The sequence below is a fragment of the Phasianus colchicus genome, chromosome Z, assembly GCF_987193195.1.
Source record: "Phasianus colchicus chromosome Z, bPhaCol1.hap1.1, whole genome shotgun sequence".
NCBI lineage: Eukaryota > Metazoa > Chordata > Aves > Galliformes > Phasianidae > Phasianus > Phasianus colchicus.
Genome location: NC_143476.1, coordinates 28125363 through 28147428, shown reverse-complemented (window position 1 = coordinate 28147428; position 22066 = coordinate 28125363). Strand labels below are relative to the sequence as shown.

Genomic DNA, 22066 nt, shown 5'->3' with positions numbered 1-22066 from the left:
TGTAAACACTTGAGTTCCAGGGGAAAAAAACGCTTTTCCCAGTACAAATCTAGTACAACCAAACATTTCAAAGAGAGAAATTTCTTACCAGAAAAGACTCTTCACGTATGAGCTCTCATTCAATTAAGTGTTCAATAACAACTGCTTCAGTAATGATACATGTGTAAATTTTGTTTGATTTAATAATTCCAATGATTTATATATAATAGACATCACTACAGAATGAAATAAAATGAAAAAAATCCTACCTATCTTCACAACTCTGATCCCTTACTTTGCCCTAGCCCTATAGCTTCACTATTGTCACTTTGGTAGTTGTTTGATTCTCCTTTTCCCCAGTTTTCCTTGCTGAGCACGATGCTAGAGGGCCTACCCTTTCAGTCAGCTGGCATCAGCTCTGCTGACTGTAAATCCACACAGCCTCTTGTGTATCCCTAGTGCTCAAGCTGGATGTCAGCACAGGAAACCAAAACATAAAATCTTGTAAGAGATTCAAGAAATTGACATTTTTTTAGACTTCACTGTAAATATTTTTAAAACTCACAGCTCCCAAAGCTTACTTTGCATATTTTCACTTTTCTTTGTTCTACTGAATTTACAATAAAAACTTATGCTGGAGACTTGTCCTGATAGATGCAGAAGCACAAAAAGGTATAAAGACACATCTTGTGACAAAGAATATTTAGGCATATGAAATAACTGTCCTAAAAGACTGAAGGATTGATTTTTTACTCCATATAATTCAGAAGATGTTAATGTGTCTTTTTAGACACTTTTACAGTCACTTTAATGTCCCTGCCTTAAATGTAAAATGGAGGCAGGTGGAATAGTTTTGAGTTGTTTTGAGACTGAAAGAAAGATTAAATTACAAACTTTGTAGAACCTTAGAATCACAGAATAATTTGGGCCGGAAGACACCTCAAAGCACATCCACTTTCAAACCCCATGGCATGGGCAAGGCTGCCCCCCACCAGCTCAGCTGCCCAGGGCCCCATCCAACCTGGCCTTGAGTGCCTCCAGGGATGGGCACAACAGCTTCTCTGGGCAGCTGTGCCAGGTCCTCACCGCTCTCATAGTTATTTCTTTTGAGCTGCCACAGCTAACCCATGAGAGAAGTTGGATGCACTCTGGGAGAGCAAATGTAAGAGACTGAAACACTGCTGCGCGACAACAGCTGGGAGAGAGGGGTGAGAAATAAGTGAGAAGCGGCCACGTAGGCAGCCGGGTCAGTGCAAGAGATTCTCCAGGCATGGAGCAGAAGCTCCCTGTGGCCCAGGAGGGGCCCATGGAGGAGCAGGCTGTCCCTGCCCGAGGGAGGAGATCGTGATGGGGTAGGAGGGCTGGAGGAGCTGCCGCCCATGGGGACCTGTGTGGAGCAGTGCCTGAAGGGTGGGCCCTGTGGTACAGAGCTGGGCTGGGGCAGCCCCTAGGAAACCAAAGCAGGATCTGTTTGCAGCAACCACTTACCTTCTTTTGTACAATCCAAAGATCTATCTCCTGTTTTTTTCATCTAACTATTATTATTCTAAACTAACTTTTTCTGTCTGCAGTCTCCTGCACTTCTGTGGAGCTCTATGTTTTAGACCTCCATAGTAGATAATAACCAACTCTTGTATAGAAGAAGGCTCAAAACTGCACTGGAAAAGCAGTTACATAACTTCATGTAATTACAATGAAACTTTGCATCCCCTATGACTTTCTTGCAGTGCTCTGATTCCTCCTCTCACAAATTGGCTTGTTATGATTCACCATCGGTGAAAATGAAAGGACAGAACTAATATACTGTTAACATATTCCTTTACTGCCTTAAACTCCTTAGAACAAGAAAAAATGACCAGGTTCATTAATTCTAACAGTGCTTTTGCACAAATAGAAATCTTATTTATTTATTTATAAAATTAGAATTTGCTCAGTAATCTTTTTAGGTCAGCTCTGATCTACAATTTTGTGTCTATTTCATGATTAGAAAACTTCTGCTAATCAAAATTTTACAAGAGGGGAAGAGTTGTATTTTTTAAAATTTGGTTTAACTACTTCTTATTCTAAGGTATATTCCAGCAGTTGGAATAAGCTGCACTTAAAAGATTAAAGCATGAGAACATTTTCCAGTGAAGTATATCATGGTTTCTAAATAAACAAGTATAAAACACTTTCCCTTACTTTGAAGTCATGTTTCATCACAAATTCTGATATGGTCTATACCTCAACTACAATAGCGCATTTAAGACATAAAGCTGGAATTAATAATCTTTGGACTCTCTCTTTGTAGGAAATAAAAATGTATGTTGAAATAAAGAAAAGTAGTAACATTAAAATAATATCTAACTGCAATGAACATAAATTATATCTACTAACCCACAGCATGAACCGTTCTCCTATGCTTCTTTGAAATCTTGTTTGCCTTAACTATGTGCAGAGCATTTTCTTTGAACTGCAGCTCACAAAGTCTTTCAAGAAGAACTGTTATTTCTTCAGTGATAGTATCCAGATAAGTTTCATTAATAAACTTCAGTGATGAAGAAGGATCGACAGTTCCACTTAGTATATAGAAATCCTCTTTTATTATTGTGCATAGTGTGGGTATGGAACTTTGGTAGCCATGAACGACCTTATCAAAATTTGTTTCACCACAGCTAGACAAAACACAATTCTGTAGAAGATCACGAACCATTTTACTCTGCATATTTTGATACTTTGATAAGACTTCTGATTCAGGATAAAGAAACAGAAGTTGCTGTATGCATTGAGTTTTAAGCTGCATTTGTTGCTGTGAAGCATTGGGATTTGTCTCTTCTTGACTTTGCAGTCTGTTTACTAAAAATCGTCGAAGATGCAGCCTCACATCATCCCAGAGAGATTTCACATCCAGTGTTGAATCATCCTCAATGGCATGAAGAGAAGATGTAAACTCAAAAGACATCCCACTTGGAGAACAGGGAAATGAGACACCACACTGACTAGAGAGATCCAGAAGAAAGTGAAGAATCATTTCTTCTTGATTTTGCTCATTCTTCAGCAACCTTTGCTAATAAAAGTAAATCAGACAGTATTTTAGAAATATTTTGTTAACTCTGTTAATAAAATCAACAGCTTTATGCTAGAGTACCAATTACTTCCATTGTTAATTATCTTGCCAGCAAATAGACTAAAACTAACTGCTCTATAAAAAACTGAAATAATAAAGGCTGTTTTCCTATGTATTTATGCTTCAGTCCATCTCTTTGTCTATCTACTCCAATGAACTCACATTCCTCTCCCTATCTTTCTTACATCCTCAACTGAGTTTTTTTCAGTCAGTTCTAATCCACAGTTCAAAGGAAAGCTGAGAAAAAACACAGTTCACTAGATAAGCCTTGGCAGTTGACAGGGCCTGTCTGTTCTGGTCCACACCACATCTTGGAAAGAAAATTGTATTAAATTAACATTTGCAATGATGATAACAGGTTTTACTCATAAAACTAAGACAGGAATTTATAGAATAAATACTGTTGCCTTCTATGCTCTGGCTCTGCTCACATCTGAGAGAAAGGCTATTGTAAGCACAAAATAATCTGCCCATCACCCTCTTAAAGAACTAGAAGTGAAAAACTTGTGATAAACTGAACAAACTTCTTTCTGTTGCAGGCTGGCTTTGCCCACAGCCCTAGGCCCGCCAAACTTTCATTTGTACAGACCAACTCTTTGTCTTCCAGCTGCCGAAAAACAACAACAGATTTCCCAGTTACAAGAAAAGTGAATAAAATAGGTTGCACTCTTGAATCTGTGAATTTCAGGAATCAAGCAGAAAAATTGTAGGTGAACCAAGGTGTAGAGGCCCTCTCACTTGCTCCCACAACATTTAGGACAAAAATTTCAGTGTTACTTTTGGATTTTTTATTAATCTTTTCATTCACAACAATTTTTCAGTATTGGAACTTTTTTTTTTTTTTTTTCCCTCTGATGATTGAAAACTGTTGAACTCTTAGGGGAAAAAACAATAGTAAAACATTCAAATTAATATCTAGCAATTTTAGAGAAGCGTGAAATGCTCTCTTTTGAGACCAGAAAATCTGTGATAACAGTACACAGGAAAAGACTTGCACTTTACCTTGTAGTAGACCACTATCTATTATAGGCTAGTTCCAGTTATGTTAGTAAATACATCCAATATTACAAAGATTTTATTTTTAAAAATATCATTATTTTAGGTGGAAGTTATCTCAGTAAAGATGTGTTCATATACATACTCAGCTTCTAATTATTTTGAACTACAAAACAACAAACAGAATTTTGGAATTTCACATAATAGAATACTCTTAGTCTTTATGAAGAATCTCTTAGTGTTTCCATGAATTTACAAGTGCTTGAGAATATCACACTAATAATAAACGGAAATACAGCTCATTAGCCACTGCATATATGGAACTTGGCATTATTTTTAAAATATTGTTCCAGCAGCTTAAAAGTTAAATGAAATCCCTAACAAAACAGACATACGGGAAGGTGTGTAAGAACAAATAGAGATACTGTCCTGAGGCAAAAGGAAGGCTAATCTTATTGAAGATACATTGTACGATGTTACTTAATTTGTCTCTTGCAAGCTTTTATTCAAGCTAACTGAGTAATTAATTCAATGGATGGAAATACTCAGTTAAGAAAGGTCAAACTGTAATAATCTCATTAATGCTGAATATTACTGCAAACAGTTTAATGCATGTGTTTATGGAGCTAAGGGTTATCTACTGTGAGTCTAACTCCCTACAGAAGGACTCCTTATGCTAATACATACATGCTTTTCATCTGTAGTTCCATCTACACAACAGGCTGGATTATCTGAGAAGCTAAGAGCCTGGAAACAGAGATGTCCCAGTTCCCAAGCTGCACAGTTTTTCTTCTGATAATCTGTGTAGCATTAATGTTTCAAAGCTCCTCACATTTCATTCTCTGTTTAGCAGCCTACCAGTTTAACTGACCTCTACAGCCCACAGCCAGACTAACATGAAATCTGTAGACTCTTGGGAAGCTGAAGAACTAGAAAGCAAATTTTGTGTATGATGTTCCCAAGGTATTCCAGAGATGGAGACATTTTGGAATTTCCCAAACAAATGCCGCCATCTGGTGTTCAGGTGTATGGCTTGAACAGACCTGACAGAAGGTGAACGCAGGGAATGGACACAGATATATAAGCCACCACTGCCATCACCTTTCCTAAGGGTGTTAAGTAAGGATCTAATTAGCCTAAGAGGAGTAACAAAAAACTTTGCAAGTCAGCATGGGATTCTCTCATTTTGTCTAGATCAGGTATGACAAGTAGCAGTCCGACATTCTTGAGCAGGGTGATTATTAACAGCAACATTCAAACTGATCACCTGTGTCAGAAAGGCACTAAATCACTTCTTCACCACGTGAACATTAAAGACCTGGTATTTCTAGAACTTCATAATTTGAAAAATCTTAAATGATCCATGGCTATAAGTAATGAATTCAGAGGGTTCTAAGTGATTGATAGATCAACAGCCAGTTTCATAAGTCAAAATAAACAAAGTGATTTGAGGAAGCTTAAGCTTTAGCTAGAAGAAATCCCAAAGGAAAAAATACTGCGCTGCTTGTATTCCACATCATAACATCATGTGGTGCACTGGGAGATAAAGTCTTAATGCTCCAATTCTGGGTACCTATCCCTATACATTTACAGAAGTAATTCTTTTCAGTTTCTGGTAGTTCATTGTATGGTGGGGCCTCTTTAGCTTGCGATACCTCTTCTCCTGGTGATGTTCCAATGCCCATGATGACCTCTAAGATGTCTGGACAGCTGAGGTTCCCCACCTGCAATCATTGTGTAATCAGTGCAATCCACTTACTCCAAGTGGCATCAATTGCATGGTGGGTGGAGGGAACCTTTCCTTTAAACATCCAGTTCAGCACTGGCAGTCTAGGTGCAAGGAGGAGCTGTGTTTCAGTACCGACTACTTCAGAAGCAGCCCGAACCCCCTCATACGCCGCTAAAATCTCCTTCTCAGTTGGAGTGTAGCACTCTTCGGACCCCCTGTATGCTTGACTCCAGAATCCCAGGGGTGGTCCTCAGGTCTCTCCTGAGGCTCTTTGCCACAAACTCCAAGTGGGACCTTTCTCTCCAGCATCAGTGTAGAGGATGTTCTTTATACCCTGTCCCATCCGTACTGGCCCTAGGGCCATGACATGGGCTATCACCTGTTTAATCTGTTCAAAAGCCTGCTGCTGCTCAGGGCCCCATGTAAACTCATTCTTCATCTGTGTCACCTGATACAGGGGGCTTACAATGAGGCTATAGTTTGGAACATCCATTCTTCAAAAACCCACTATGCCCAGAAAAGACTCTCTCTCTCTTGCTAGTGGGTGGAGACATAGCAGTGATTTTGTCAGTCTCACCTACTGGAATGTGACGACAGCCATCTTGTCACTTTATACCTAAGAACTGAATCTCCCGGGTAGGTCCTTTCACTTTGCTTTGCTTAATAGCAAAACCAGCTTCCAGAAGAATTTGGATTATCGCTCTCCTTTCGTGAAGACTTCTGCTGTATTGCCCCACACAGTGATATCATCAATGTACTGCAGGTGCTCAGGAGCACTGCCCTGTTCCAATACAGTTTGGATCAACTCATGGCGAATGGTTGGGCTGTATTTCCACTTCTGGGGCAAACTGTTCCAAGTATACTGAACGCCCCTCCAGGTGAAAGCAAGCTGTGGCCTACATTCTGTGGCCAAAGAAATGGAAAAGAAGGTGTTAGAAATGTCAATGGTGGCATACCATTTGGCTGCTTTTGATTCCAGTTCATACTGGAGTTCTAACTTGTCTGGCACAGCAGCACTCAGTGGGGGTGTGACTTCATTCAGGGCATGGTAGTCCACTGTGAGCCTCCGCTCTTTCCAGGCTGTACACACTGGCCATATGGGGCTGTTAAAAGGTGAGTGAGTTTTGCTGGTCGCTCCCTGACTCTCTAATTGACAAATTAATTTATGAGTGGGGAGCAAGGAATCCCTGTTGGTGCGGTACTGTCGTCTGTGCAGTTTTTGTGGCAGTCGGTACTTGTTGCTCTTTTACTCTTAGCAACCCCACAACAGACGGATCTTCTGACAGGCCAGGCAAAAGAGACAGCTGCTTACAGTTTTCTGTGTCTACAGCAGGTATTCCAAAGGCCCATCGATACCCCTTACGATCCTTGAAATGCCCCCTTCTGAGGAAATCAATACCAAGTATACATGGAGCCCCTGGGCGAGTCACAATAGGATGTTTTTGCCAGTCTTTACCAGTGAGGCTTATCTGGTCTCCAACACAGTCAATTCTTGAGAGCCCCCAGTCACCCCAGAAATATGGATTGATTCTGTCCCTCCATGACTCGAGGGAATCAGAGTGCACTGTGCACCGCTATCCACTAGTGCCTTATATTTCTGTGGTTCTGATGTGCCAGGCCATCAAATCCACACAGTCCAACAAACTCTATTATCACTTCCCCCCCCCCCCCGACTGAGGGCATGGCCTCTCTATTCGTTACCTGTGGTAACTGAAGCAACTACACTGGTAACTGATCTGCTTTGTAATTTTCTCACTCATGCTCGTAGTACAGGAGTAGCTTAGTCATGCCACTTCCTCATGTCTTCTCCATGGTGACGTAGGTAATGCCACAAGGCAATTCGCAACGTAGTATTCCTTAGTGGAGCCGGAAAGCATGCGCTTTTAACAGCTGAAATTTTTGATGGTACACGTGAGAAGGAGGGTTCATCATCTTTAATTAGTTGGGTTTGCATTAGTTTGATCAGCTCCTTCATTAGACTCTTTTGATCATCCTGATCTTCATCAAGCATTTCTGATAGTACTATGCAGGTCCGTCACGATTAATCAGTAGAGATATTTGCTCTTGCATTTCATTCAGTTGGTCCACTATGTGTGAGATGGCAGAAATGGGACCATTTTGGGTTGGGGGTAGTTGTTGTTCATATTTTGGAGCGTAAGAATCAATTCAAAAACTAAGGGTCTTCTCTGTTGGTTCCTGGTATCTGTCAAATGTTGCTGTCAGTGTACCGGCGTATCTTTCTGGTGCTGTTGTTGTGAGTTTCCGCCATATATCAGCAGTCATCCTCACTCTCTCAGGGTCGAGGTCTTGGTGTGCGTGGTTAGGAACAAAGTTAGGATCATACAACATTTCCACCATGACTATTTCCCTCAAATACTGGATACCCTTTATCAACTGTATCCCACTTTTTCATCACAGGCATCAAGCTGTCTTTGAAGGGATACCTTTCCTTCACAGCTATTAACACTCGTTCCCAAAGGGTGGCTGCCCCAAACATCTACTAATCCCTCTGTCAATAGCTGGATCTCTGGCAATGCCTCCCAGTTGGTGAGCTTCATTACCATCTAGAGAAAAGGTACCAGCCCCGCTGTCCCAGCAGCAAAGCAACCAGGGAACGAGAGTTTCATTCGGGCGCTGTGTAAACTCCTTTCTTGAGCCTTGGATTTCAGTCACCTTCGGAGGCTGACGAGTAGTAATAGAGATTTCCTCTTCATCACTCTCTTCTGCATATCTCTTAGTTTTTCCTTTTGCCTTCCCCAGTGATGGTGGTTCTGAGGAGCGCCCCTCACCTGGATCTTCCTCCACCTCCTCTTCCACTTCTTCTTTTTTCCGTTCTAGATGCCAGGACACTTGTTTCTATTTTTTGCCTTCCACAGGGGCAACTGATATTGTTACTGGTGTCTCCTGTGATTGATCAGATTTGACTTGGAGAATTTTCCCTTTGGCTTGTGCCTCAGCTCAGAAACTCTCTGTCTCCAGAATAGTATTGTATAGGGCGCGGTAAGCACAAGCCAAACCCCAAATAAGTTGTACCTCCTTAGATCTATGTAAGCCACACCGTCCCTGACTCAAATACTGGCTTAGTTTCTTGGGACGTTCAAGAGTGAAATCCCATGACATTGCGGGTCCCCATCCTTCTAAGATTTTTCCTAAACCTCTACATATTCCCTGCCAGTCAGCACTCTCTGGTTTTGGAGGAGACTCCTTCCACATATCATGAATGCATTCGAATACATTTAAGGAGACTGATAACATGCACATCGAAATGAGCATTAATTCAACATTCGAAAAACATGTGACAAACTGAGAAGAAAGCCTGGAAACTGGTCTGAACATTGTGTTGTTTGTAAACTTAGCCATTCCATTTGGGATGTAGTTGTTTGAAAAATTAGCCATTCCATCTGGGATGTAAGTGTCAAAATTCTAATCATACCACATCGCATATAAGTATCATGCAGGTGTCTCCATCAGTGCTCTTATTGGTTATATACGAACACACTTTCACAACAAGTAATCATGACATTGATAATTAGCCAGTAAGTTGCAAGTAACATGATGGTTTTTAATCCCTTACACAGTGCCCCCACTATAAAGAGTGGGTTTGTCGCTGGTAGCTGCTAAAAAGGGGTTAATGAATGGAAGCTGATAAGAGGAGAAAAAAAAAAGAAAGGAAAAAACACTGCCCAGACTAAGCAGTGCTCAAAGTTTACAAATATCCCAGAATACTGGCAGTATGCCTGAGCTTTCAAGGCAGCGCATTGAAACCTGAACTACTGATAATGGTCCCTAACGGAGCTCTCTGAAAGCAGAGAGAGAGACTTGTTCTAAAAGCTAAAAAGCAGCTAATGCCCTCATTCTCCACCAAAAACTGTCACAGAGTTAACTAGATCAATCTATGCCCATGACAGGGGGGCAGTATGCCCCTGCCACTCCCATCGCCCCACAAAATGGGAAGGAGAAGGGAAAAGGAATAGGGAGATGGGAGCTGGGCTCAAGGAAGGAAAAAACAAAAAACAAAACAGCAGCAACGATCTATGGAGGAAAAGTTATTTTACTAACTATGATATTGGAATGCAAGATAACACAATATAATACAATGTAATTGAAATTGAAACTAATAAATCAAATAACATAGGAGAGAGAAAGTTCTTGAGATCGAGTCAAACCTGAAAAGCTTCGAATGGCAGGAAAGCACCCTCCAGCACCCACTGCAAGGCAGTAAGAGAGACCACCCCACCCGGAAGGGCCCGATCCCATGAGTTCCATAATGTATACGCATAGGTAACTGGAATTGGAGCACGAACATTTTAACTCCCAGTGCATTACATGATGTTATGATGTGGAATACTGAAATCTAAAAAGCATAAAACGATGACAATAAGGTTTAGATTTATGTAGACACCTGTATATATGCATGCCATAAAACCACATACACATGGTTAATATACAAAATCGCAGGCTGCCATTTACTTAGTTATCACCGTTCACTTGTCTAGTCAATTCAATTTTCAAAATTCCACTTCCTCATCTATATTCTATGACTAACTTCACATACAAAGTTTGGATAAAAATGGCTTCCAAAATCATAATTTTTTTTCACTGAAGTGAAATGCAATTTCTAGATAAGTTCAATTGCACTTACTGGAAAAATGCATATAGCTTTCGCATTTCAAATTAGTAAAAGTAGGTAGAAAGGTAATGGTTGAATAATATGTAAAGGGCAGTTATCAGAAGGATAACATTCATATTGATGCATGTGAAGAACAAGCCATAACAGGCCTATTGTAGACTGTAACTTCGTTTTCATCTATATGTGTTTACAAAACAGGCCTAGCTGTGGAATAATCAGTAAAAATATTTTGCCCCAAATTTGTGTAATTAGGACATGATCAGAAGGAAACATAAGCAAATGGTACTAAACTTCATAGTAAAATTTTTGAACTATACTCACCATAGTGAGAGACAAGAAAGAAACAACTCAAACTATAAACAACTTTCCCAAACATTACACTGCTCAGAAAAGAATTTTTTTTACCAGAGTTCTAAGGAATTCCATCAACTCTCCATGCTGTGTGGACGAAGGACGGAGAGAAACAAAATTGCAGTTGTTTAACCACTGAAGGCAGTCATTTGTGCTTTGTAGTATTTCATCAGTACATATTTCATTTACTTCTGATTGCAGGTCTTTAAGACATTGTTCCATGCTAAAAAAAATAAATAAATAAAATTGAAAATAAAAGTGTTCTATATGTTTCATATCTCAAAAGGAACAACTATTTCAAATTAATGCGTAACACTAGACCTTCTTAACAAATTACTCTCATAAAATGAAGCTTGAAGTTCCAGCATTAAACTTAAAATACATATGTGAAAAAGTTCTCAAGTAATCTTGTACTTTCTAGTAAAGAAATTGGTGAATAAGATATTGCTCAACTTAAGATCTGCTCCTTGGTGCTTAATTAGCTAAAGAAACAAATATAAACTGAATCAGCTACCATACACAAAGCTGAATGTTTGATTCTAGCAATCAGTAGTTCTTTTACAGCACATCAGATACATTAACAACTTCATAAAGACCAGCTGACACATCACAGCAAATGCTAAAAAGAACTTTCCCACTTCTGCTGGGAAATCAGATCTTTTTTTTCTTGTTGTTATTAGAATAATTTGAAAGAAAACAGTTTGTTTTCAAGTAGCCGATCCACACCCTAAGATTCCTGTCTGTGAAATGATGGGTGGTTGATACAGTAATCATTGTGATTCCAGTTGTAAAAATCACAGACCTTATATCTGAAAAGATTTCCTTATCATTGTTATGGGCACCTACATAGAAAGAACAAAACAGAAAAATCTAAAAACAACCACATTCTACACCATTTCCTACCAAAATACCTTTTCACTCTTTAAGAACTACTTTTCTTAAAAGTATCACTTAATGTTTATTACATTTTCCATTAGAAAAAATAGTAGTTCCAAGATCCACACAGTCCTATGCTTAACAGGAGATGAAAAGCCACTTTGCCACTTTTCATGAGCAATGAACAAGAGCCTGCATGCTGCGCTCATAAAAATCTGCACCAGGGGAGGCCATCCATGGTTTCTATCACCACTGCTGAAGCACACCACCCTTGGCCTCACTATGCTCATACCCACTGTTGGGCATGCATAACTGTTCCACAAGCATCAGTGAATATCAGTGTGGGTGCCATTTTTTCCTCATGGAAGAATTCAATGATACACCTTTGCTTCATCTACACTTCCATGTCAGACGCCACTCTGTCAAAGTGCTCATCTGCTGCCATCTGTCACATGGCAACAAAACGTAATAGGATATTGGTGTAAAGGTTCAACCTCTACTGCCATACCACCAATATCCACCTCTGATGTTGTGGCCAACATAATAGAATAGGAAGTATTACTTTTGAAATATTTTGTCATTTGATAGCACATGTAGCACTGTTTTCAGTATGTGGAAGAAGTATTGATTTGATTTGTCTACTAGATTTTCTTCTTTATTGAGTGATTTACATTTGATTTTTTTTTTTTTTTTTAACAGATACTATACAGTGTATCCTAAATTCCCAATGGTTGCCACATTCTGATCAGCAGCAGTAAAATAAATCACTATCATCCTTACTTTTGGGAACTGATTCTGCTAGTTTGAATTGTCATTTTTGAAAATCAGTGTAAAACAGTAAGAAAACAATCACATCACGTTATGTTCTGAGATAAACAGTAGACTGTTTTCCTTTTATGTGCAAGTTGCATAAAACAAATACAATACAGTAATATATAGCAGTAGATAATGTGAGCAAGCCGAGTAGATAAAAATGCACTGATGATACATACAGAATGCAATGACAATCATAAGTACTTAAGTGCAGAATTATTAACATTTTGAAAGGGAAAAACAGAAATACATGTAAAGTTCCCAAAGCAAGGAAAGCTGTACAACTTCTAAAAACAATTTCATCGAATTAAGTAGGACATTTGGAGCAGCTTATTTTCACATTTAATTGCATTCACTATGAATTATGGTTATAATTGTTGTATGCATAAGGATAAGACAAATGAAAACTTACCTACTTCACTGAGATGAAGACATCACACTTTACAGCTGCATTACCTTCAGAAACCAAATTTTGTAAATAGGAAAGGTGGTAATATACATTAACACTTATAAATACTTGGGTGGCCTGTAGACCACTCTCCATAAGATTGAAGTGAAAATCTTTTTGAGATTTCTCTGAGCATCAGTGATGTCAAAATGAAGTGGACTGAAACAAGTACCTGCTCATAAGAACTTTATTGGGGCACTATCAGGACAAATCACTTCCATGACACACAATCTTCCTCTGCATGTGACCTCGTCGGGTTCCTGATAGGACAGTCCCAGCATGAGGACTAAACTTGATAAAAGACTGGCATTTATCTTTTTCAACTTGTGAAACATGTTCCCAGGACTACGAAGCATACACCTTGACTCCTGGGACACAAACTAAGGCTTTTATTGTACCATACTGAAGTGTCTCATTCACACCCAACAGATTATGGCAACGTGCACTGTAAAAGGCACTGCTGTTGTTGGTCTCTGCAATGTTCTTTAGTTAGGAACCAATATTTACATTTGTCTTTGAGCAACTGTAGATTATGAAAAGGCTACAGCCTTCATAAGACCAGACATTTTAGCAGTTTTTCTTAAGACCGATAAGGGGATTATGTGGATAAATTTCATTGAACCCTGTGGTACTAACCATGTTAATTCTAATCATTTTGTTTAATCCTTCTATCTCAACAAATAGCCTGTTTGTACTAAAACTGTTTCCATTGAGTAAAAATATTTTCATACTGTTTATTTATACCATACTGCAGCTGAACATGATCTCAGAAACACTGGTATTTCTCACTTTTAAGATTTTTGTCAAAATACAGTATTACATGAACATGATTGATTTTGCATGCTTACTCCTTTAAATTAAGTTATTAAATAAAATATTTAGGAATTTGGATGCTTTTGGAGAAAAATACAGGTTTTATGTATTATTTGAGTTTAGAAAGCAATTACTTTAAGCAGAAGATCTCCTCCAAGTAAGATGGGAGAAAATTATTCTCACTGTACAAGCCAGTATATAAAGCTTTATGATTTACTACCAGCATAGAAAATGAGTCTATTTTCAAAATTTGTTGAAGTTTTAAAAAAAATAAAATACACAATCTTGATGTCAAAAATGTGCTTAATGTACATTATATATTATATTCTTAAAATTACAATTGTAAGAAGGGTACATTCAAGTTTTTTCCAAGTAATTCCTTTTCACTGAAAATTAACTGAAATTACATTTTAATTAAAATTTAATTTTTAATTCAAATTTTATTTAATCTCTTTTTTTTTTTTTAAACAAACAGGCATAAATCAAGATGAAATCAACTGATAATCAGTATGCAATGATAGGACCAGGAGTTATCTTCGTATCATGCACAGTCAATGGAAAAAATACAGCCATGTCTGTACACAACCCCACCATTATCAGGCAGACAAAATTTGGAATACAAAAGGGAAATATTCCTTTTCCTGCTCACCATAGTTAACTATATCTTTGCTCCATTTGTATTGTGTTGCTTGTTGTCATTTTTCCAAAAAGAGTTTTTCTGAAACTCTTAACTCTAGAGATATGACAAGGCATTCAGTGAATGTTTTAAATGTCTGAGTTCCAAAGTTAAGACATCGCTGGACCAAACCACAAACTCTTTAATTTTTCTATTGAAAATTGGCTTATTGGTACAACATTAGAAAATCTGTATGTTGTCCAACAGAATTTTTGCATGTTTCTAATGATGGTCACTAGGAGATGCCAGAGGAAAAAAAAAAACCACAAAAACAGGCAAAAATGTTAATACTTTGCAGAATATTTTCATCATTTTTTGCAGTTTGTGACATAAGGACTTAAATCAGACGGTGTCTTAGCTCTCAGATAATTTCTACTGCATGAGTGTTTCCACTTGTCTTTGAAATTACTCAGCAATTCAAATAAAGAAGTAGGCACTGAAATACTAAGGAGTGGAAAAACTAAGGAAAATTTAACCTTTCTCTGTAGCAAAACAATCTGAAAGTTAGACTTATATGGATTTTTTTTTTAATTGACTGATTTTTCAAGAAAGCTTTAGTCCCACATGAAGAATAACTTGAGCCTCTGAGCAAGCGGTACATCAGTGCTCACAGTTAGAATTATTTGTTTACCATTCTAGAATCATGCAATCACAGAATGACTTGGCTTGGAAGGGACGCCAAGGATCTTCTAGTTCTAACCCCTCCACCAAGCACTAGATCATGTAGTAGATCAGAGATTGCCCAGAGCCCTGTTCAATCTGGCCTTAAATGCCTCCAAGGATCCATAATATCTCCAGCACAGCAGCACTCAGTGGAGGTGTGACATCATTCAGGCCATGCCAGTCTACCATCAGCCTCCATTCTCCACTGGCTTTACGAAATGGTCATAGGGGGCTGTTAAAAGGTGAGTGAGTTTTGCTGATCACTCCCTGACTCTCTAGTTGTGATAGATCAACTTCTGAATGGGGAGTAAGGAATCCTTGTTGGCACACCCTTTTTGAGCATTAAAAAAGAAAAAAAAAAAATGATGACGTGCAGTCCCTTGAAAAGCAGTTTTACAAGAGAAAGTATTTTTTTTTCTCTTTAGAGAAGATAGCAGTGCTCAAAGTTTACAAAAATCCCACAATATTGGCAGTCCACCTGGACTTATCAAGGTCAAGCTTTCAGTGAGCCCCCACAAAAGAGAGAAACTTTCCTAACAAAGCCCTCTGAGAGCAGAAAGATTTGTTCTAAAAGCTAAAAAACAGCCATTACCTGCATTCTCCACCAAGAATGTCAAGGTGTCTTCCCTTTGTAGAACAATGTTGTCAGTTCACCATAGAAGACCACTAGATTATGCCAGTGAAAATGTGATTTCACTGAAATGGTTTCTCTTTATTACAGCTCAGGTTTTTGGTGGTTTTTTTTTTTTTTAAGAGTCTAAGCTCTACTCTAAGCTAAGTTCTGTGACATTACCTGTGTCCACATTAGGAGTACTTTTCTGGAGTAGCACACTGACATCATTTGTAAGTATTCATACTGCAGAGAAACAGTCTCAGTGCTAGGTGCCCCTATTTATTAAGTCAATAAGAGTTTTTAGAAGTAACCTAATCATGCGCAGAGACTGATTGTAATGTGACTGCAGCAACAAACTGGGGGACCATTCAGTCACATACCAAGTGCTACAATGAAATATACTGAAGTCTTGCCACAATGAAACATTTTGAAGAACATAGTACCAATGAGGGCTGCTATCATCATGCATCATTCTCCATTATCTAAGATTACTATCAGCGAGTTGAAGAATGATCTAACTCCTTTCAATTCCTGAAGAGTGCTGTTTCAATTTACTTCACACAGCATATGGAACAGCCATAAAATGACACTGATATTAGTTAAATTTAAATTGTTAAGCTTCATATGTATGAGGATCCGTTGTTAGCATCAGCGTTCACATGTATCTTACTACGAACAGGTAGGGTGCTTTTAAATTAATGAAATAATTCTTTCCATCATCTTCTGAAGACAGAAGCACTAACTTTATTTGTTCGTCATTGTCATTTATATTTTTTTAAAAGCTTGATTGCTAAAGATACAGAGTATTTCAAGTAAAATTAATCATATCAATTGGAAATCTGCAACAGAAGACGTGCTATATACTTTTGAGTAGTAAAAGAACATCCAGGGAATCTTTTAGCAATGTAATTCCCATATGCATTTTCTTTGTTATAGTTTCTAGCAAGAAAGCTATCAAAACAGTAAAAAACAACTACCTGAACTCAGTGATCAGGCACAAAGACAACACAAACTGAATAGAAATAAAATCACATTATCTTCTTAGTTCTATTTTCTTTTCTAGCAATTAGTATCCAGCAGTGGTTAGATAGGTAATATTTTAACAATAATTTTAGTAACTTTATTTTAATGTCTGAAAAAGTACTGAATTTTCTGTTAAACACTACAGAAATGCACTTTTACAGCAAGTAAGTTATGTATACACAGAGTGTTGGGGTTTTTCTCTGTGATAAATAATAGTATTTTTTGTCTAGCCTTGGCTGAGGTTGGAAATTCTCAGAAATATTCAATGACTACTAGGGATTTTGGAGGGAGATCCGAAAACTTTCCTACTTCTTTTGAGTAACAAGACAGTGAAGTATAGCTTCTACCTGAAAACTTCAGAGAAGAAAAATTTTCTTCAAATAAAAAGGGGAAAGACAAGTCTTGCAGCACATAGTTTAAAAATACACAAACCCATGTATACTACAATTCAGATACCGAAAAATATATCAATGTTTAATACCCTGCCTGAAATTACCATCTTTTTATTTCACATCATATTTAATGTACACAATCATATTTAAAGTATGCGTGGTAACTTTGTTTTAAACCCTGTACCTTATTTTAGGTATAGCAATAGCAAATATCAGCCAAAAGTTTATTTCTGCAGATTATTAATAATAAATTAACTGCTACAGACACTTGCGCATCTACATCAGAATACAAAAATCCAACAACTCACTTCTGAACACAAGGATTAAGCCAAAGCATATGAGGGAAAAACATTTGCCTTCAGTGAGGGAAAACACTGAAGGCAAGTGGCAGTCCTAATGAAATTATGAATACAGCTTCATGCTAATAGTAATCTGATACGACCTTTGCAAATAAAACAGGTCAGCAGTGACAGCGCTTTTGGAAGTCCATATTCACCGGCTTTGGGAAAGTACTACCAAAATAAAGTTAACATTCGGGTGTATAAAGAGCTCTGCTATATAATAATGAATGCATGAACTGTTTACTCTCTTAAAGTTAGAAATACAACAATTTCTCACACATGGCTTTTTTTCCCCTTTGTTAAAGTGCCAAACAGAAGTGGCACAATTCAAAAATACCAAAGTAATTCAAAGTGCTGAAAAGGAGATCTGATTTGTTGTGTCATACAATTTTATAAAAGCTATTCAGCTGGAAGGCAATAAATGAGCATTCAAGTGATTTATGCACTTTTGGATCACAATTTCTTGCACAATGTTTTATTTTTAAAAATATATATATGCTGTATACTATTATGTTTATTCTCAGTGGTATAATAAAATCATAAATCTATCTGATGAAAAATAGGCTGTATTCCAATTGTATCATTGTAGCACATAGAGCTGCTGTTATCATACCACTTATAAAGATCAATGGTAACTTGAAAATGATTTCATTCCATGCTACCTCTAATATATTAGCAATAAAAATACTCTTTTTAATTTAAAAGTCACATCAGCTGCTGTCCATCTTCTTTTAAACTCCTCTCCATTTCTGAAACTGACATATTACAAAGCAAAATATCACCTGGTAACAACAGAGCTATGTTCTGATTTTCCTTGTGAAAATTAGTTTAAAAACTAGCATAAATGTCAATTCAACAAGAAATGCAAAGCTTTCAATCAGAAGATGGCAAGATAGTGGCATGGTCTGCCCGGAGAAGCCCTGGAGGTGTTCAAGGCCTGGCTGAACAGGGCTCTGGGCCCTGACCTGATGGGCTGGAACTGAGTGGGCTTCAAGGTCCTTTCCAACCCAAGCCATCCTATGATTCTGTGATTAAAATTGTGAAAGGAACTATCAACCTTCTTAAAAATCAGAATATATTTTCACTGTGATGATGTTAAATGTAACATACAGTGCTAATTGATATAAAATACTATTAAGGAAGAGCAGAGAATGAAGGTTTCTCAGCCAGCAGCACAAACCTAAGACATGCTGAAAAAGAAACAGTAATATGGCATGCCTTCCAAAGGCTCATCTTGATAACAATCACTCTAACTTTCAGGCTGGCAACAATGACAAAATCAGTGTTATATGCTAGTTGAAGAGCTGACAATATCTAGTTTGCACAAATTTTATGACACAAACTGAACACTGAATATCCACATTTCACTAACATCAACAGCTAGAAAATTGTACTGTGCAGAGGTCCACAACTCAAAGCATATTACAGGGATCTTCACTCTCACTGCTAGCCTAGAATATCTACCATCACAATGCATCTGTAAACAGTAAAATATTAAATTTTAAAAAAGATTAGATAATACAAACAAAAGCATAAAAATTTCTCAGCTTGGCATAAGCAATGTAACAGTAACACAGAGATGACCCGAATCATTTTTCAGTGAAGAACAGCAAAGATTTATCTCCATTATTCAGGAAGCTGCTTGTAACAGACACAAAGAGCTCTCACAAATGTAGGCTTCCTTAAAAGTTACATAATCTTAAACCAGTTGTTATGAAGACAGTCTTTGAAATTGTGACTCCCTAGCATGAATACCTTAGCCACAATTTAATACAAAATTATGCTACTTGTTATGAGTGTACTTTTTTTTTTTTTTAGAAAGGGCACTTAGTTTATTTCTAGAAGAGCATCTTCCACAGTATTCCAACAGTACTAAAGAGTGCAGCTATAAAACACTACCAATGCTTTTCAAAGTACAAAGAAGACATTACTTTCAGAGTGACCTACGTACCACATAAAAAGCAGATAATTAAACATATTTGAAAATAAACTGTAGTTATAAAATCCTCTATTGTATCATGAATGTAATTAAAGTAGAAAAAATAATGAATTATATAATAATAAATATAAAAAATTATTTGTGCTTTCTACTCCCGTTAGAATTACTTAAAAGACACTATGAGATCCAATTTTAATTTTTTCTGTAGAATTCTGTAGTTTTTAGTGAATAAATATACTTTTAGCAATAGGGAATATTAACTGCCATGGGAATACACATTTTCTTCTTCCAATATCACACCTACTGCCATAATTCCTAAGATTAAGACAATTCAATTGCTAAAAATACCATGCAGAGAAAGACCATAGCAGAAAAATTAAATGGTATTAAATACTGTTAAATGCTCAAGTGAAAAATGCAAATTACTACAGATACAATTTTAAGAATTTTAACCTGCTACTAGAAAAGAAAGAAGAGAAAAAGTGCATTTCTTACCAAATGTAAGTACTTTTGCTAAGATTTTTTTTTATAGAAATAACAGTTTTTACCTAGAAGAATTCTTCTTTATTTTTTCATCAAGATCATTAAGGATCTGTTGAAACTCCAGTTCTCCAGGGAGTACATTTAACAAACAGTCTAAATTGGAAGAATCAAGAGAATACTCTCCTCCCCACTCCATGTTGAGAATCTGTAAAACACAAAGAAAATCAGTTAAATAAGGAAAAAAAAAAATCACAATATAGGTATCAAAGTTTATAATGCTTTATCTTCTGAAACACTTATATTAATAAGGGAAGCTTTTATGTAAGGAATTTAAAATTTTTGTTGAATAGTAAACCTAATGTCTGCTTCTGAGCATAGTTCTACAGAGAGATGCACCTGCAAAAAATAGACAATTCTTTTTTAGCATCTTGCATTTTTCATTTTCAAAAACAGTTATTTTACTATCAACCAGAATAGAAGCTTTCTTTATTATATTAAGATTATATTTTTACTAAAATGACTAGAAATTATAAATAAATACATTTGTGGATATTTTACTTTCTGTATGTGCATTTCTTCCTAACTAGTAACTGTTTTCTGGTATTTAAGCACATTCAGCTCAGAGCCCCATCCAGCCTGACCTTGAGTGTCTCCAGGAATGGGGCATCCACCACCTCTCTGGGCAATCTGTGCCAGTGCCTCACCACTCATACTGTAAAAATCTTCTTTGTTATATCCACTTTAAATCTCTCTTCTTCTAGTTTGAAACCATCTCCCTTTTCCTTGTCACTAAAGACTGCGATGAAGAGTCTGTCCCCTTCCTTCTCACAGCACCTTTTAGCCACTCAAAGTCTGCTCTCACATCTCCCTGGAGCCTTCTCTTCTCCAGACTGAACAGCCCCTGTTCTCTCAGCTTGTCCTTGTGGGGGTGATGTTCCAACCCTTGGATCATTTTTATGGCCTTGGATTACAGCTTGGATTGTCTTGTGAATACTGACTCATTGTACTTTCACTAAAAAAAAAATATGCCTTCTATCACTAGCAACCTTTACTGAAAAACAAATTGTGACTGCCTACTCTGTTAGCATTCAATTGCTAAACTGTCAAGATTGACACTTTTTTCCTCAAAATATTGCTTATTCCCATTTAATATCAAGCTCTCTAAAGGACTAACCCTTCAACTGAGGAAAAAGCTGCTAAGCTTATGTGAATCTTCAGAAGTGATGGCATAAATAACATTTTCTAAGCCCCACTGCTACAGATAAGCTGCCCTTCTTTTTTCATGGAAATGCCTCCAGTCACATTTTGGGAATTTGCCTTGAGGTACTACTATAGAAATAGACTGATGAATCCTAAGTGAACAGTCCGCAAGATACTTGCTCCAAAAAAACATCAGATAAAGATAGAAGGCCAAAATATGAGTGCAGAAGAACAAGTAGCAGAATGCCACATTTCTTCAAGGCAGTGCCACCACTGATTCTGGTTTCGCCCTTTCAAAAGGAAGTTAAGGCCTGAAGGTACCTTAGATCCTACTATTTTGCACATCTGGATTAACAGTATAGAACAATAAACATTTAATGGATATAACATTTTCTTAAATTCTCAGAAACTACAGAATGCCTCTCTGCAAATAAAAATTCCAAGACTTCTCAATATTTTCAGATGTAACTGAATCTCAGTCCCCCTTCTGGATGTAAACGAAATACATCACACAACATGCTGAAGGAGGATCAGTCTTTGAAGATAAGACTCGGAACTGTCTTAACAGATGTTACTGTAATTAAGAACACTGTAATCAAAAGTAGAAGTCAAAAAGCACCTTCTCAAATGCTGGAATAGTTCAATCAGCCAGCCTGGCAAAAAGGCAATAGGCCAGCGTAGTTCTGCAATCAATGGAGAAAAAGTAAATTGCACTTTATGAAAAAGAGATAAAATGAACATTGAAAATAAGGTTGCTTATTTATATATGGTACTAGTTATATTTAGGCATGGTCAACCAGACCATTCGCTTTTCTCTTAAGAATTCAGATTTATAAAGACATTAGCTCCATTCAACAGTTACAAATCAAAACCCTCTTTTGTTTAACTATTCTCACAGAATAGACAATGATTAGTGTAAAATGTTCAGTATTGTACATACGCATAATGAAGAAAAATCACACCTTTGAATATTCAAAGTTTTCATAAAATAGCTA

The 22066-nt window shown here is 37.2% G+C and overlaps 1 protein-coding gene across 10 annotated transcripts in view; it reads right to left on the bottom strand.

Annotated features, from left to right (window-relative positions):
- KIAA0825 (KIAA0825 ortholog) overlaps nt 1-22066 on the bottom strand; it is a 235229-nt gene that overhangs the window by 178933 nt on the left and 34230 nt on the right. For 4 of the 10 annotated variants that reach the window (XM_090132124.1, XM_090132121.1, XM_090132123.1 and 1 more), the window contains 4 exons: nt 21691-21754; nt 19937-20076; nt 10846-11014; nt 2356-3025 (listed from right to left, as the gene is read on the bottom strand). In XM_090132124.1, the coding sequence (XP_089988250.1) occupies nt 2356-3025; nt 10846-11014; nt 19937-20067 (970 nt within the window). In that variant the 5' untranslated portion in view covers nt 20068-20076; nt 21691-21754. Of the gene's footprint in view, nt 1-2355; nt 3026-10845; nt 11015-12892; nt 13769-19936; nt 20077-20705; nt 21665-21690; nt 21755-22066 lie in introns of those variants that run through there. The other 6 variants (XM_090132126.1, XM_090132127.1, XM_090132120.1 and 3 more) reach the window with 3 other exon arrangements.